Consider the following 17,118-nt stretch of genomic DNA (forward strand, 5'->3'; position numbering starts at 1 on the left):
CATGTGTCAATTCAACATCACTCGTTGCCATTTACAAATCAATCTGTCCTCCATTATCCATGTGTTCCAGTGTAAATGTTTCTTAAAGCTTTGGCAGTCATTTCAATCTGATTGTTGATGTATTTTGCTTTTCTGTTCTGTTTTTGCTTATAAATAATTATAGGCCAGCATGGTCATGTCCAGCGTCATTTGTGTCAGACCATCACTCATCTCAAATTGGAGACATCGAAGACTTTATGGTAGATGGGGGCCCCTGTCTGGACATTTTCCTCCCTCAAAAGGGTCACGGTGTCCCTGGTCAACCATGAGGATGGGGTGCCCTAATGTGTCATTTGGGACTACTATGACCTACGGCTCTAAATCACTTTCCTTTTTGGGGGACAATTAAGTTTGAGCCTCTGATGTATATGGCCTTTGGCTGATTCTGTCGATGGCACTCAGGGGTGGGGGTCATTTTTTATTTTTTTGTTTGGTCGATGTTTTTTAAAGTGTCAATGTGCTTTGTTTGCAAGGCGGTCAGATATATTGATGATTGAGTCAAATGTGACAACTGAGCAACATTTTAATTTGGCATTTACACAGCCTAGGTGAATTTATATGTGAGGGTTTTTTTGTAACCCCTTCTTTTTGCTCCATATGAGCTTGCTACTGTAATTACGTCTTCATTCATAACTCCAGAATGCATCTTTGGTAATGCCAGTTGTCTTCATGGAAATGGATTTGTTGTGTCGGGCAACAGATATCTGATTTCTGAAAATTGCCTAGAGCCTAACAGAACTAGCCCAACCAAGAGTTAGCAGATGTGAACAATGTTATTCAATTCTCTTAACATATGTCTCCTGTGTGGTGCAAAGGAGACAGTTTTGTGTGAGGGTTAGGCTGTTTTTCTAGTCCACAGTCAGTTTGCCGAGGTTACGAGGGATGAGGAGAGTGAAAACATCTGAGTAGGGGTGAGAGAGAAGCTGTGAGAGGAGCAGTTTTAATTCTAGGCTCTGTTCCAAAAGTGAGTGCATTGTTGAGAGTGTAATGGGTTACATATTTTAGGCATAGTCTAGACTGTGTCCAAAAAAGTGCAGTCTTTTCACTGATAAAAGCCAAAATTCATCGACATTATTTTCCCTCAAAATGGGCTTCTGGTGAAATAGGTGGATTATTATGTTTACCATTCAAATTAAACCCCAGCATATTGGACTGAGTGCTGAAATGGATAAAATATAACAATTGCAATTTGCTAATTAGAATTAGGACCATTTGGAATGATTGGACGCATCCATAAAAGAAGTGAATGCAGTAGATTTACAGTACCTATCCTTTAATGTATCCTTTAATGTCTTCTTCTTTCTTGTTAGAGTAAATTAGAGTATGCTACATTGCTTAGTATAGTACTAAGTCTAGTGGCATCGCTATCTTCCATTATAGAGCTCTGTGTTGTCAATAAAAAACTTGAATCTAAGACATTTTCAACATTCTGGAATTAAGGGCTAGCTGCAAATTCCCTACATAACTAACTTTAAAATCCCTTTTCTCAGAGCAGCAATCTTTTCCATGTCAAAATACAGTTTTTTAAGTAACTACTTATATAGTATATAGCCACGTCTATTAGTTTTCAGCCCCATTACCACAGGTACAGAGTTGCACAGTGCTATATAAAAGTCTTGTTCTACTGATCAGTTCTTTATATTCTGCTAGGAAAATGGGAAATAGGTGCAGCAGTTTACTGAAGCATGTGCAAACAGAAATGAAAAAATAGTATATATCTTCAGCTCAGCCTGAACTCTATTAGGTAACCTTTTGTCTCTCAGGTACTATGCCAATTCTATGAAGGGTTGTTTCTATTTTGTAAGGGCATTTTTTCAGACACTGTTCATCTGAAATTAAAATGATATGTTTTTGGGACAGGCTGATGGTAAAATGTACCAAAAAATAGAATCTAAAATTGGTTCTTTGTTAAGTTTTCTGTTATGTGTAGGCACAACACTAGCCTTTTTTATTCTTGAATGATTGATAAGTCAGTGTTAAGTGGCTGAACAAAAAAAAAAAAAAAAAATCTGAAAATGGTCATGCACAGGGCTTAAAATAAGTGAAAAGTAACAACAACAACGCAAAGAAAAGAAAAACAAAAAAATGTGCCTCTGAAAATGGTGAAATACAAGGAATGAACTAAAAATTAGTGAAAAAGCAACCAATGTTGAAAAGGGTTTCAACAGCTTTGAAAGAGTTTCAGTATTGCTCAAGACCACTTTGGAAAATTCCAGGAAGGTGTTATAAAAAAAATGTGGGGTGACTCAAGACTTTTGCACAGTATTGGACAGAATCAAGGATCTAGTCATAGTTATAAACAATTGTGAAAGAATGGGTCTTTGTAAAGAACTCACTAGTTTTGAGCATGGTACTGTAATACAATGCTACTAAGCACAACAAGTCAGTTTGTGAAATTTCTTCTTATGAAAGAACCACATCAACAGATTGACTCAATAATTGGTGAGTTCCAAACATCCTCTGGCATTAACAGCACAAAAACTGTGCGCTGGGAGTGTCATGGCATTAGTTTCCATGACCAAGCAGCTCCTGTACAAGTGGTGTGTAGATATAGCCCAGTTCTTTTGTTCATAGAGTGTATGTGGTTTTCTTCATTAGTCATATTCAAATCAAAACTGTTTTAAATATGAACCTCCTGATCTGTAAAGTGCAGGTAGTGAACCATGCATATCTATACATGCTGTGTGCATTTGTACATTGAATGCCAAATATACAATTTAATGTAATTCTAACTTCCAACAACAGGACAGTGCAAAAACCTTAAATACTGTTTATTGATCAGATGTCACCACCACAAAAGGAGGTTTAATGAAACCCATAGTTCATGCTAATACCCATTCTGCTTCCTCTAACAAGGAATAATAAATATTTACAGTACATGTCCATACTATTGTATGGACATGTCTCTTTCATAATAAATAATCAAACTTGCTGCATTTATATATTTACAACTCAAGCTATAACAATGTACAAGTCTTACAACCTGTAATGTGGATGCAATTAGTTACTGGAAGCTCACACATCCATTTAGAGATAAAAAAGAAAATATTAACAGTTGATAGTACGGCATGTATGAGGTAATCATTCTTGCAGAATACTAAATGCTAGCGGTGAGCACCAAAAATAGACTTGACAATCTTCCTCTAAAAGTCTTTTTCTACAAAAAAATACTTCTCCTGTTAAATTACAAGCCAAAACAAACAGTAAAGTAGGAAATATATGCTCTATGTATTTATTGGTTAAATCATGTGAGAAATAAGGGTGTAATTGATTAAATGAGGCATATCAGACATCAGACTTTTAATGTATTATTTCTGTCTTATAGAGTTTATTCTACCCACCAAAATTTGTAAATTGTTATGTCCCAGTTGAGACTTTTCTTTCCAACTTACTGGGAAACTTGACAATTCTTTATAATGATTTTAATGAGCCAAAAGGAAATGACAATGAATACGTGTTTTTGTATATACAGTCAAACTGCGACTGTAAAAGGGACTGGTTTCCTTATGTCAATCATAAAACCTGTCTTCACTTTTTTATAGTCAGGTCCTTTATGTATGGCTAAGGGATTTATGAAGCGCAGGAAACAGCGTCTGTTCTGAGCTTTGCTAATGATGGGTATAGCTGTGGAGGAGGACTGGAAAGAGGAAGGACAATGTCCTAACTGATAAGCAGGTTTGAGAGATACTTGAGACCCTCCCTTCCTCTCATTCCCTCCTTTCTTACTCATCAGGGCTCAAGTATTCTCACCCATTAGCCGCTGCTGCCCATCGTTCACTGGACCAAACTGTTTACCCTGCACTGTCATGAAAATAACGTGTACCCTGTTGTCAAGTGCTACCCTAGGTGGGGAGTGACAGTCATGATGAGTTTCCACAGAGGCAGATTAAGCAGCTGCGTTCAGGAAAAAGTAGGGCAGCTAATTAGCTACAGCGATCAAGACCATGGGAGTGGGCTGTTTTTTCACCTAGACAGGGAAATTCCGTAAATGGCAGGAATGTGTTTAAAGAAGTGGGGCTGGAATATCTAATAAGAGTGGGAGGAAAGCAGAAGATGACATAGAATAGAAAAAGTGAAGGAGGGAGGCAGATTGTGCTGGAAAGTTTGCTCCGAAAAGGAACTTATAGTGTCATTTAAGCCTTTTTTTTGCCATGTGTGGGTTTGTTGATAGGGTTAGGGTTATCTTTTGAAATGTGTTTTTCAGAGGAAAAAATGCGTGCATTACAGCGTCTGTTCAGGACTAAATATAAATGTTTCTGTAACTCATTAATTTTTATTTTTGTTCAGTCATTAAATCTGAATTGATAATGTTTTGCTTTTCATTTCACTTGAAAGATAATTGTATTTTGCTAGTCTTTATTTAACTTGTTTGGTGTGGACAGGGCTCGGGATGTGGTGTCACATTTTTGTACGCCACAGTTCAACAACATTTGAATTTAAATGTGATTAGCTCTGAGCATTTTTGCTCAAAATGCTAGACCACTGACAGTTAAAATCTGATCAAACAACACCCCAGAGCCTTGATGAAATGGATAAACTATTAGACCCCATCTAAAAAATATCTAAGAATGTTTATCTTTGATTGCTGCATATTTAGTCATGAATTTTTGATAAAGAAATAAAAATGTGAAATTAAGTTTTATGTTTTTCACACTTTACATGCAGTGCTGTGAAAAGTACTCACCCCCATTCTGATTTTGTTTTTGGCATATTTGTCACACTTATGTGTGATCATCAATCTAAAAAAATCAACAACAAAAAAAAGCAAAAAAAGCAAACACAGTTCTGGAAAAACATGCATTGGACAGATGAAACCAAGATCAACCTCTACCAGAATGATGGCAAGAAAAAGGTATGGAGAAGGTGTGAAACGGCTCATGAGCCAAAGCATACCACATCATCTGTAAAACACGGCGGAGACAGTGTAATGGCTTTGGCATACATGGCTGCCAATGACACTGTGACACTAGTGTTTATTGATGATGTGACACAGGACAGAAGCAGCCAGCTGAATTCTGAGGTGTTCAGAGACATACTGTCTGCCCAAATCCAGCTAAATGCAGTCAAACTGATTGGGCAGCATTTCATAATACAGATGAACTATGAACCAAAACATTCAGCCAAAGTAACCCAGGAGTTAATTATGCCAAAAAGTGGAAAATTCTTGAATGGCCAAGTCAGTCACCTGGTCTGTTGAAGACTAAACTTTGGACAGAAAAACCCACAAGCAAACAACAATTGAAAGTCGCTGCAGTAAAGGCTTGGCAGAGCATTAAAAAAGAGAAAACCCATCACCTGGTAATGTCCATGAGTTCAAGAGCAATTATCCACAAATGGAGACACAGTAGAAGACCTTTCCAAGAGTTGCTGGCCTATAAAAATTTCTTCAAGAGGACATCAATGACACATCCAGAAATTCACAAAAGAACCGAGAACAATATCTAAAGAATTGCAGGCCTGCTATATCTGCCATAAAACTAACACAGCATTTTATAAAAAGAGCATCATACCAGCAGTCAAATATGGTAGTGGTAGTGTGATGATCTTGGACTGCTTCAGAACCTGGACAACTTGCTGTAACTGATGAATTCTGCATCAGGTCGTGCCCTGAAGCTCAAGCATGCTTTCTTTATGCAGAAGTACAATGAAACACACCAACAAGTCCACCTCTGAATGGCTAAAAAGTAAATAAAGGAAAATGAACAAAAACAAAATGAAGGTTTTAGAGTGGCCTAGTTAAAATCTGGAATTAAATTCAATAGCGATGCTTTGGAATGACCCTAAACTGGCAATTATGCAAAGAATAGTGGGCCAAAATTCCTTCACAGTGTTGTGAAAGACTTATCACAAATGTTTGATTGCAGTTCTTGCTGTCAGGGATGGCACAACCAGTTATTAGGTTTAGGGGGCAATTACTTGTTCACACAGAGCCAGGTAGGTTTTGATAACTTTTTTCCCCTTAATAAAAATCATCACTTAAAAACTACATTTTGTATTTTCTTGTGTTATCTTTGTCGGATATTAAAACTACATTGGTGATCTGAAACCTGCAAGTGTGATGTGGATGGATGAATATTGAACAGTTAAAAAAAACAGCAAAAGAAAAACCCCAAGACAAAACATTTTACTACATAAAGTTCGTCCTAAACGAAATCTGTACAAATAATAATCCACTTCACAGCACAGATTTTTTTCACTTCTGTTTTTTTTGTCTCCTCCATGTCTTTCAGTCTTCTGTGCTATTTAATTCTTTCTTTGCGACTTGCCTTTGTTTGATTTACATCATAAGGTTAATTTTTCTTTTTCTCTCTTTCTTTCTGCTCCTCTGCCAGTTCTTTCTGCACTTGATCGGATATTCTTGATCTATCCCTGTCCTGTGTTCTTTTTCTCCTGTTTTTTTTCCTTTACCTCTTCAAGTTCTGCTTATTTTACTTATCCATGACAAATTCCTTATTCTTCTTTATCAGCTCTTTATTTCCATCCTTCAGTTATTTATTTTTTATTTTTTTTATTTCTCCCGTGTTTTTGATTACCTACTTTTCTTTTTTCTTTACCTTGTTAAGCGCTTTCTTCTCATCCAACAGTTTTTTTCTTATCTTACTTCTCCAAAGTCGCCTTCTCCTCCTATGGTTTTTCCTCTCTGTCACCTCCTTTCTCAGGCTCTTCTCCAGAGCGTTACATTTTGGCCTGCTATTTTTGAAGGTTTTCAGTTAGCCCTGCAGAGAGGCTCTCCATCTCCTTGTTGAGTTCTAGTACTTTACTGTCCTTCTCCCTGAGCAGCTCTTTCAGGGTTTTTACCTCTTCCTGGCAGGCACTGGATTGATTCTCAGTCTCTAAACAGTCCTTGTCTTTCTGCTGGTTGTTCGTTAAGTTTTTTTCTTTCTCTGCCTCCAGCAGTGTGCTGAGTCTGTTCAACTCTTGTTGGTGTGACACTGGAAGCTTCTCCAGCTTGTCTGTTTTCAGTTTGTCCTCATGCACATTATGGCACATAGACAACCTTTCGGCCAGGAGGTATTAGATGAACTATGTGACTCTGTACCCTGTTTCAATTGGTCATTTTAACCCTGGCGGCATCAAAAACCTCAATTAAGTAGCCCATGATATTTTCCTAAGAAATGTTCACAAATCCTCGTTTGCATCATTGATAGTTCGTCTTGGCCACAAATAAAAGGGCAACTGAAAGCAACAATTTCTTGGTATCATAGGTATCTGTAGTTTTTACCACACATGTGTGAAGTATGGGTGTGTAGATATGAATTAAAAAAAAAAAAAAGCTCCAGAGTCCTACGGCAGTCGGTGCTATTGCTCAAATGTGACTTGTTAAGATTTGTATCTCCGTCATTAGTAATTGTAATGTCAGGTGGTGGGGCCGGGGCATTGGCAATATATGCCAATATTAAGTATTGGTATACTGATAAATGAAAATTTAAAAAATAAATGAGAGATAGGAGAAATCTAAAATCATCTAAAAAACAAAACAAAACCCAACAATATTGGCTATTATATTGGATTTTAAAAACACCAAATATCTTTATTGATGTTTGTCACAAAGATATTTGGTTATTGGCAATGGGTTCCATTCACAATAGGCTAATATCCAGTGTTTGCATCATATATATCTCAATTCCTAACACATGTTTGATTGAATGCTTAATTGGATGCTTTTCATTTTTAAGGATAAGTAAATTTTATCCACTTTATACATCTAGGTAGTTTAATTGGAAACAATGTAGTGAAACACATCTCAGCTCGTAATCTAGTAAAATATTTTTAGTAAAATACTTGAAAATAATTAACACATTTACACTTAAAGAGTTTAATTCCCCAAATAATACAGGCAGAGGACAGAATGTGTATATGTTTACTTAGCTGAGATCATAATACATAAATAAAGACATTTTTAGCATAAGTAGATGCTGTAAATGTAGAAGTAGTTGCATTAAATTCAACCAGAATGCACAAAAGTGTGTGTGATGCTCAGCATTTGAGGGAGAGCTTCCTCAGACTCTCCGTTGATGTGTCCGCCTTCTGGTTTTGTTTGTTTGAATCCACTCGTATCCAAAATTTGTAATATGATGTAAATAGCAATGTTCAGATTAAAAAATAAATCACTTCATCTTTTAAATATATATTTTGGCCACAGAACTTGACATGAACTTCAGAGTTAATAACATAGAGATTCCAGTATTTTTTTTTAAATAGAATTTAATAAAAAGTTTATGTATGACTATGAAAAGGTGATTCCCTTGTAAGTACCACATTAAAACTTGCAACCAAAATCACAAACTGATGACCTTTTTAGTCACATGAAAATAAGAAAGTCAGCAAACTGTGGAGCTGAAGTAGATGTTAAAAGAAAGAACGCCTGTACAGTTAATCTTCTACTTCAATTTTCCAACATTTGATAGGGTTCCCCTATCTCGCTTCCTGTACCTTTCAGTGAACACAGAGGAAGAACAGACGATGCATTACATGCAAGGTTTATGTCCTGCTGATGGAAGACTCTCTCTACACTGAGCTCAAGTGTCATATCCTCCATACTCTCTCCATCTGTCTGGCCCCTTACTTAGCTTCTCTCAGGGAGTATCAGAGAGTACAGGTTTTAACTGGTGTCATGCTGACTTCCATTAAACATTTTATTGTCCCGAATAAACCCAAAATTTGGATACCTATAAATGTCTCCCCGGTTCATGTACCTTATTAAAGAAGCAAGTCTAGATTGCAAAAGCAGCCCTAGTTTAGTCTTAGCCAATATTTGAGGGGTATTTGCTTTTAGCTGGCCTCATTTCTAGACAGAGATTTTACAGAATCTGTACTCAGTAGCCATTCAGTGTGACCTTATTAAAACTGCATGGGTCTTATTCACTGGTGACTAGAGTGATTTGCATTGTTGGACGATACATCATAGTGAAAGGTTTGTCACTTTTTAGGCTTAATGTGATATTGGGCTGTGTGTATTAAAGAGTAGAAGGAGAGGAGGGAAACAGTGATATCTAATAGATCTATGGACTCTTTGTCACGCTGAAACAAAATCAGAAAAAGTTGCTAAAGAAGGAAGTAATATTTCAGCGAATGTTAATGCACATGTGGTGATGTGTTTGCGAGTTCTGCCTGTGCCACACTCTGCCGTGTGTGTTTATGTCTGTCACTGGATTGTATAGGAATGTGTGTGTGTGTGTGTGTGTGTGTGTGTGTGTGTGTGTGTGTGTGTGTGTGTGTGTGTGTGTGTGTGTGTGTGTGTGTGTGTGTGTGCCCGTGTGGGCGTTATTGCCAAGGCTAGTGCGAAGCGGAGCACAGCTTAATATCTATGTTTGACATAGAGGCCCATTAATAAGGGCCTGATCCGAGCTGGGTGACAGGACTGCTGACAGAGGAGGATCATGGGGAAGAATCATGCCCTGCTGAGGGAGCCTGGGCTGCAGGTAGGCCCATTCTGCCTTCCCCAGGTGTCATTACGGATGCTGGGTAGGGAGCATAGGAGGAAGGGCCACTACTGACATCTACATTAATCACCCCTCCACACATCAAACCCCCCACCCCACCATCCTCTGCACACCACCTCCTCCCACCTCCAGCTCCTAATCATCCCCACGCAGAGACCCAAACCCAGTAAGGGGATACTCAGCCATGAAAGATATCCAGCTAAGAGCTCCCCAAATACCACTCTGATCTGATCATGAGTGATGTTGCTACCTGAACCTCTGACCTGGCGCACAATTAAAAACACTTTTCTTTTTCTCCCTCGGACACGCAGGAGAAGCACTTCTGATGAAACTACACACTTTGTCACTGTCTGCATGTGATTCATAGTTTGCATTTGGATTACGCCACAGTTACATGCAATTAAAGTGTTGCAAATACCTCTGCTGGAACGTGTAGCCTACAAACCCCCAGAGTCCGCAGATGCTGTTGTACACACTCCTGATCATCTCGTAGATATCACTCGGTCCACTTGGGGACCCGCTATTGATTCTCAGCCATGCTTTTATCTGCAGAAAACAACCACACTGTAGCACTTTGTGTTCGCAGCGCTTTAGTATAACCTGAGCCTCATCATGGACAATTCTTAGTGAGAAAAAAACTGCAATAATTAAAGGGTGGAGCATTTCATATGTAGGCTGATCATGTCAGTTGTTGTATTGATTTGCAAACTAATATTTTGAATACTTATATTTGCCATAAAAGTAAGTGGACTTGACCAATTAATGCCATGTCATTTGACAAGTAGACGAGGATGGATGAATGTAGGTCAACCGTCCCAATGAATGGCTCCACCCATGGATCCGTCAATGAGCAGATGTTCTGGGGACATTAATGGATAAAAATAAGAATAAGAATTAAAAGTGCTAAGTGGATAGATATATACATGATATATACATGAGTGCAGGTGGTGATCAGTGCCAAACATGGAATGATGCAGTGAACACAGCGTAGGGTCATGTGTTAGTGGTGGGAACAGTCATACGGTTATTGTTCATGTGTCCGACAGCAGAGGGGAAGAAACTGTTCTTATGGCGAGAGGTTCTGGTGCGAATGGACCGGAGCCTCCTGCCTGAGGGGAGCAGGTCAAACAGACTGTGTCCAGGGTGAGAAGGGTCTTGTATCCTGGTGTCCGTGAGTTATCAGTCCGTTGCGTATGCCCCCCAAACTCATTTTTATGTAACATGCCTTGTCCTGAGTAAACACAGCCTCCAGTTTAATTAAAATAAATCCACTTTGAGCTGATATTTAGAAAGCCACAAAATATCACTGCTTGTGCTACAGATAAAGTGATTGAGAGTGGGGAATAAAAGGCTGGGCTTGGGGGAGAATTACACTCTACTTACTTTTCCATCAATGAAGCCATACACTCCATTGTTTATGTTTGAAGTGGGCTTTTCTTTTTCGTAAATGACCTTTCTCCAGTTCCCTTTTTTCTCCCTCTCCTCTCTTTTATTTGCCTTCAACCCTCAGCAACACTGATGACACAATAAATTTCTGTTTGCCTCTTTGTGTGTCTGTTTGTGGCTGCATGCATTTGCTAGAATCTAGGACACTGGAGAGACACTGAGAAGACAGCATTTGCATGCAGCTCACAAACATATTAAAATATGAAGACAAATCACTGTGTCTGGCCAGCTGACAATGCTCCCTGCAACGAGAGCCAGCTAGCAAACTTACAGCATGTCGCAGTTCCCCGTAAGGCCTTTACAGGGCAAGCTTCGACATGTAGCTCAACAAACAAACAGAAGAAAAAAGTGGCCGTGAGCAGTCAAAGCTATCATTAAAGGCGGTGGAAGTGTTTCCTTCTGCCACAGCTATTCGATCATGTGCCTTAGCCTGTATATTGTTTTTAGTGGGAGAGCAGGGCTTTCAAACACATCTTGGGGGCACATATGTTGGGCTTTGTTGTATGGCTGACTTTGATGTAAATCACAAAATGAGAAATCCAAGCCTTTCAGCCCACACTTCTGCTAATGTTGCGTCCATTCAGAGGAGAAACAAAGCACCAACTTGTTAGATTGTGCGTTCCATCTTTTTACACTGGCGTGCCCAGAGCTGTATTCTTTAATTTGCAAGCATGCTTATTTATTGCTTTGTGCCATTTTTGCTTTCTGAAAGTTGTTTGAATTACACAATATACTGACTGGGGAAATGAAATGATAATACTTTGGTACAAATTTTGGAAAACAGTTTGTCAGCGTAATCATAACTTTTTGATGTAAAACAGTGCATTCGGCTTGTTATTTCCTAACATAGAAGATTTGAGATTTGCGTGCTGAAATTGCCCCTTAGGTGTGGCATTTATCAAATCATGTGAATTCATCTACTTGATATAACACAGCAATGCACGCAGTCTCCAAGTTTTCTTATATCCGTCACACTCCTGTTGGGTCTCCATATGCTGTACCATGGCTGTATACGGCTTCGTAGGCCGGTATTAAAAAAAAGAGAGCATGGTAACAAGAAGGTAGCCATAGCTGACACCAGTAGGGGGAGCTCACAGTTCATAGCTCCCCCGTAATAAACCCTGTACGGAAACATGCAGAAGGCTGCTGCGCGGTAGTTCAGACCACATACACGAACCTCCCCTCTATCTCTGACCATCAGCACATCCCTGGTCCTCCTTGTTGTTTCCAATCATGATTTGGCCATGATTAAAATTGGACTGCAATAATGTTGTTCTCTGCATTCCGTGTGTGCGTCTGCATATCTCGCCCTTAAAAAGACATTTGTGTATTTATTTGTTGGTATGCAGAGCTGCTCCTCTCCTCATCCTGGGGCAGGGCCTCGGTCAATCAGTCATTGATTTCTGACAAAGATCATATTTACAATTCTGCTTCAGTATCTCAATGGATTAATATCCTCATGCTATTCAGCTTATAATTTCCCAGCAAGTGTAATTTGCCTGCGTTCAAATATGGAATATATTGATTAGCAGCTTTATCATATGATGAATGAATTCCATTCATAAAATAACGTGATTCTTATGTTATCCTGTTTTCGTTTTCCACCCTTTTACCGCTGTTGCCTGTGCAGATGTAGTTGTTGGCCCCACTAGGAAATGTTTCAGTAAATAAGATGCTTAAACTCCTTGATGTCTTAAGATAACATTGTTCTCCAACATCCAGCCCTGTGGTGAACAATGACTGCACTTGAGGCTGTAAACGTATAAAAAGTTAAACTCCTAATGTGTAAACATTCAAATATGTGTAAAGTGGTTTTATGGCTTTATTATCCTCCCTCTTTCTCTCTCTCTGCTTGAAATGCGTATCTTGATTATCACAACTTAAGAGAGATTCGGGCTGACATCCAAACTCTCCTCGTTCTCAAACCACTAGGCTGCTCTCTCTTCGTCTCGCTCCTGATTTCGCGAACCGATCCTTCTTGTTTTGTGCGAGTGCGTCGAGCTTCAGTGTGGTGGGCTGCGGGCTGTGCGCAGAGACCGTGCGCTCCTAGCGGCCGCGCTGTTGAAACCCAAAGGCAGAAAGAGAGGAGGATGTTGAACTGTAGAATGACTGTACATTTACAGCGCTGAGCACATGGGTCTTTCGGGAGCTGCTTCTCGCTACAATAACACAACTTTCTGGAAATGCATGATAGCTGAAGTTTGGTTTGCTGCCGAGTCGTCTCTCCAACTATGGAGACGTCGCTGAAGATTTGAAAGGTGCCAGAGACGCGTCTCAAGGACCCGATAACGAGCGGAGAAGTATAGATACTATGCTGTGTTTTCCAGTGTGGACTTAAATTACCTTTCTTTCAGACTCTGTTCGTTACAGCGTGTACAGTAGGTCATCTTGTCAAACAGCAGAGACTGCAGAGGAACTCACGGGGCAAGCAGGGATAATATCCAAAGACCGAGAGTTTGGATTCAAGGTTCGCTGTGTATTTACATCCCGCTCTGCTCCGGGTAAACTACTACTTTAAATGGATCCTCTCTGTTTCTGGACCTTAACACTGGCTTTTGTCAGTAAATAGGGCCCATCCATAACTCCTAGAAACACGGAATTGACTTGATTGTCATTTTGGACATCTTTCTTTCTGTAGTGAAATCGAGGATTTACGCGCCCGCCGTGGATGGTTAATATGCTAGTATGGGTCCGCTAGCGTTCATCCTTGTCAGTGGACTACTGTATTTTCAAGTTGATGGTAAGTTACTAAACGCGTTGTTGTGTAAAACTCCTTAAATATATTATAATGTTCTGTTCTTCCCTGACTCCGCAAGTCCCTGCCGTGCAACACCCAGTTTAAAGCCAATTTTGTTTCTCATTTATTTTACAGTTTAATTATTATAATAATAATAAGTCGCCATCAGCATTGGCTTTTGGGTGATAACATGACGAGCTTGTGGAGTTTTTATTTAAATGAATTTACATCTCCTCAGTGCTTATTTTTCATTTTCTTCTCTTTTTTCATCCACTAAAGTCGAAGCAAAAAAAAACGAAGAAATGCTTAAAACCAACAAAAAAGCTCCTCCCAAGAGGCTAAAATCGGAGCAAAGATTAGGTGTATTTTCTTTTTATATGCAACAGATGAGAAAAAGCTGTTCAATATAATATAGAACCATAGCTCATACCATGACAGAACACTTTAAATGTGTTTTGAAACACTTCTGACTGTAACACAGGTTTTAGAGAAAGCTGAATATAAATGATTTCCAGGTTCTGTCACAGCGGCTACAGGTATTTCCATTGCAGAGGTGAGAGAGACCCTTTTGGAAAAGGAAAATACAGAACGTATCAAACATATGAGATTCGATGTGGTATAAATGGAAGTAGTGCTGTATAAAACAGACAGTAGCCTAGTTCTGCTCTGTAAATTTGGGGGTCATTGGCCTGCTTCTTATATATGCTATGATTGTACAATACTCAGTGTCTGCACTCTGCACTACATGGCGTGGTTTCTGTGCTTTAGGTTTTCAGAGCTGTGGTTGTGCATTGTGGTGTAAGCTGACCTAAACCAAATCTGGAACAGTGCCACAGTTTATTATTTCCATTTGTTTGATTAATGTTTAATGATGATGTGGATTACAGACAAGATTGATTCATTTCTGCAGCCAAAAGCTCCTGCCCTCTTGATCCAGTCTACCACTGAGTGCCCAGTCAGCATCTTTATATTACATGCTTCTCAGGATTCTCTGGCCTACAAGGGAACTAGTTTAATAGAGGAATTAAAACAGCTTCAGCTAGAGAGTTAATGTAATGACTCACAGCAATCATCAAAATAGGACAGCTTAGGTGACGGAAATCGTGATTGGAATGGGTCCAACCTGTGACTGGCGAAACGATAATCGGTATTAAGATGTATTACCTTCAAATTCCGTGGTCTGCTTTCATTTTAGTGCTTCTTTTGAAAAGGACACACCTTTTTTTCAGTGGTCTTGCACACTGTCTGCACAGACAATCAGAGGCTTATAATCAAAGAATGAGAAAAGAATACTTCTGACGAGTCTCGTGCTGGGTCATTATATTATCATACGTGAGTGATGATTCACACATATGTTTGTATTGCATTGTTTGCTCAGCTTATCCATATGTGAACCAGTTTTTTTTGTTGCCCCTGAATGCAAGAGTCTGTAAGGTCCCATTTTTTCTTTTCTTTTGCCTGTCAACCCACGCTTTTGTTCCTCACAGCTGCAAGTTTTGGTTCTGAAGCGTCTTAGTTCAGTGTCCACGTTTAGTAGTTTGCAAATCAAGTCTCCTTTCTTCTGGGAATTGAATTTTTTTCCCCTTGGCCTTTTTTGGTGTTTTTTACTCTGTTCAGCCACTGGTTGCTAAGCAGTAGCTGATGGCATTGCTAGCTGGACAGAGAGAGAGAGAGCACATCTCCCAGGGAGCAGTGGATCTTCCCAATCATTTGCCTGTCACCCTCCTCCCCCCTCTGTCTTGCTCTCCTATTCCATCCCAGCAGAACTCACCCATCACCCAGCCTTTTAAGAGGTAATCTTAGGGTCCATGGAGAGGGAGGAGCTTCCACTAAGAGTCCACTTGGGCAGACAAAAAGGCCTGGAGTTGCATTCACTGGGCTGCATAGCCAACAAAGCCAAGACTTGTGAATGGCGTCAGTCACTGTTTAGTGTGCTGTGATTAATACTGCTAGTGTGCAGGAGAGGACTGATACTGGGAGGGAATAGGTGGAGAAAGTGGATGTGTGTTGGCTGTTGTTGGCCAGAGTTGGAAGACATTTAGTGACCCGAGACAAGTTGTGCATCTGAAAACAGTTTTACCACAGTGTGTGGGGTTTTTTTGTATGAAAAGGCCCACTGCAGTAGGATATACTTTCTGGAATACACATGTCTGCAGCTGTTTTTGTTATCTTACAAACTCTGCTGTGTTGCTTTTGAAGCTGGTTTAGAACATGCTTTGCATAGTGGACATGCACTCCTGACCCTTTGCTATTTTGAGATCTCCTGCATGCCTGTGTCTGATGTAGGAGCTGGTGACATCACATTCATCCTGGGTGATACACCAAGAGGTGCTGAAATAAGGACCAACTTAAATATGTCAAGGAGGCTGTTTAGATGGCCGCTTGGGGATGGGGTCGTTTCTGTGGATAGTGTGTAGTTTTTGATTCACCAGCGGGGTTGGGGCTTCACTAATGCTGAGTCAAGAGAAACTCAAACCAGGAGAGCGCGCGTGTGCGTGTGTTATGGAAAGGAGGAGGGACAGAATGGGTGCAATCAAATCTAAAAACTGAGAGAAGAGTGGTTTAACAATACAATCTTTTAAATATAAATTGCAAGGCTGATGCTTTATTACCGAAGAACACTGCAAACTAACAACTCTGTTGATGGTTATGATTAAATGAGAGAGGTTTATAGTGCTGGCCTATAATGGAAAGTAAGCCCAGATTAAAATAGTCTAGGTGAATGATGAGGCAGGCTGAGGTCATTGTGTAAGAGCCATTGCGATTCGTGCCCCAAATGTGATTGTTCTGCTCGAGCTGGCAGTGTTTAGGCAGTGTTATTGTAATTGCGGTTCATTTGCTGGAATGGTGTTGCTGTAATGGTGAACCTTCATCTCAAATGTACAGGAAAGTCCCCTCTCTACTGTCTCCCATAGTCTCATCACTGTCAAGGAAGTCGCCTTGCTCTTCGCCATGAAGCGCTACTGTTTATTCTCTGATTAACATCAAAAATGAGTTAAGACAACAAGACTGAAGCTGGTAATCATAATACAAAGTGACAGAATAGGGAACGAGGAAATGGGATGCGGTGAGCACTTGTCCAGTAAAAATCAGCTTCCTGATCCTTTTGTGCCATTTAAGTGATAAGTGTTACTTGGCCGGTAACGTTGTCATGTCATCTCCTATGATGTTTTAACAGCCAAGTCTGGCTGCTCAGTGGTTCGTGTTTCAACAGCGATCACTTCACACATTCAACACGTGATAGAGTAAAGTTTGAGCTCTCCATAATTCTTTTAAATCACAAAAATAATGCCGTGTGATCACTGAGATATAAGAGGATTCACAGCTGTTTTAAATTCTTGAAACACGATAGGTAGTGTCTTTGCAGTTTCATGGTGCAGATGTGGGAGAGAAAATGTCAGCTTCAGACAATGCACATGGCTGGTTTTCCTCTAAGACCAGCAAAATGGAGGG

At 39.7% G+C, this 17,118-nt stretch overlaps 1 protein-coding gene across 7 annotated transcripts in view; it reads left to right on the plus strand.

Annotated features, from left to right (window-relative positions):
* The first annotated feature begins 12,813 nt into the window (after positions 1–12,813).
* The window catches only part of robo2 (roundabout, axon guidance receptor, homolog 2), a 152,473-nt gene continuing 148,168 nt past the window's right edge, over positions 12,814–17,118 (plus strand). For 2 of the 7 annotated variants that reach the window (XM_082502986.1, XM_082502984.1), the window contains exon 1: positions 12,817–13,668. In XM_082502986.1, coding sequence (XP_082359112.1) covers positions 13,614–13,668 — 55 coding nt within the window. In that variant the 5' untranslated portion in view covers positions 12,817–13,613. Of the gene's footprint in view, positions 13,669–17,118 lie in introns of all 7 variants that reach the window. The other 5 variants (XM_082502983.1, XM_082502987.1, XM_082502985.1 and 2 more) reach the window with 5 other exon arrangements.

Source organism: Aulonocara stuartgranti (assembly GCF_965226115.1).
Source record: "Aulonocara stuartgranti genome assembly, chromosome: 14".
Taxonomy (NCBI): domain Eukaryota; kingdom Metazoa; phylum Chordata; class Actinopteri; order Cichliformes; family Cichlidae; genus Aulonocara; species Aulonocara stuartgranti.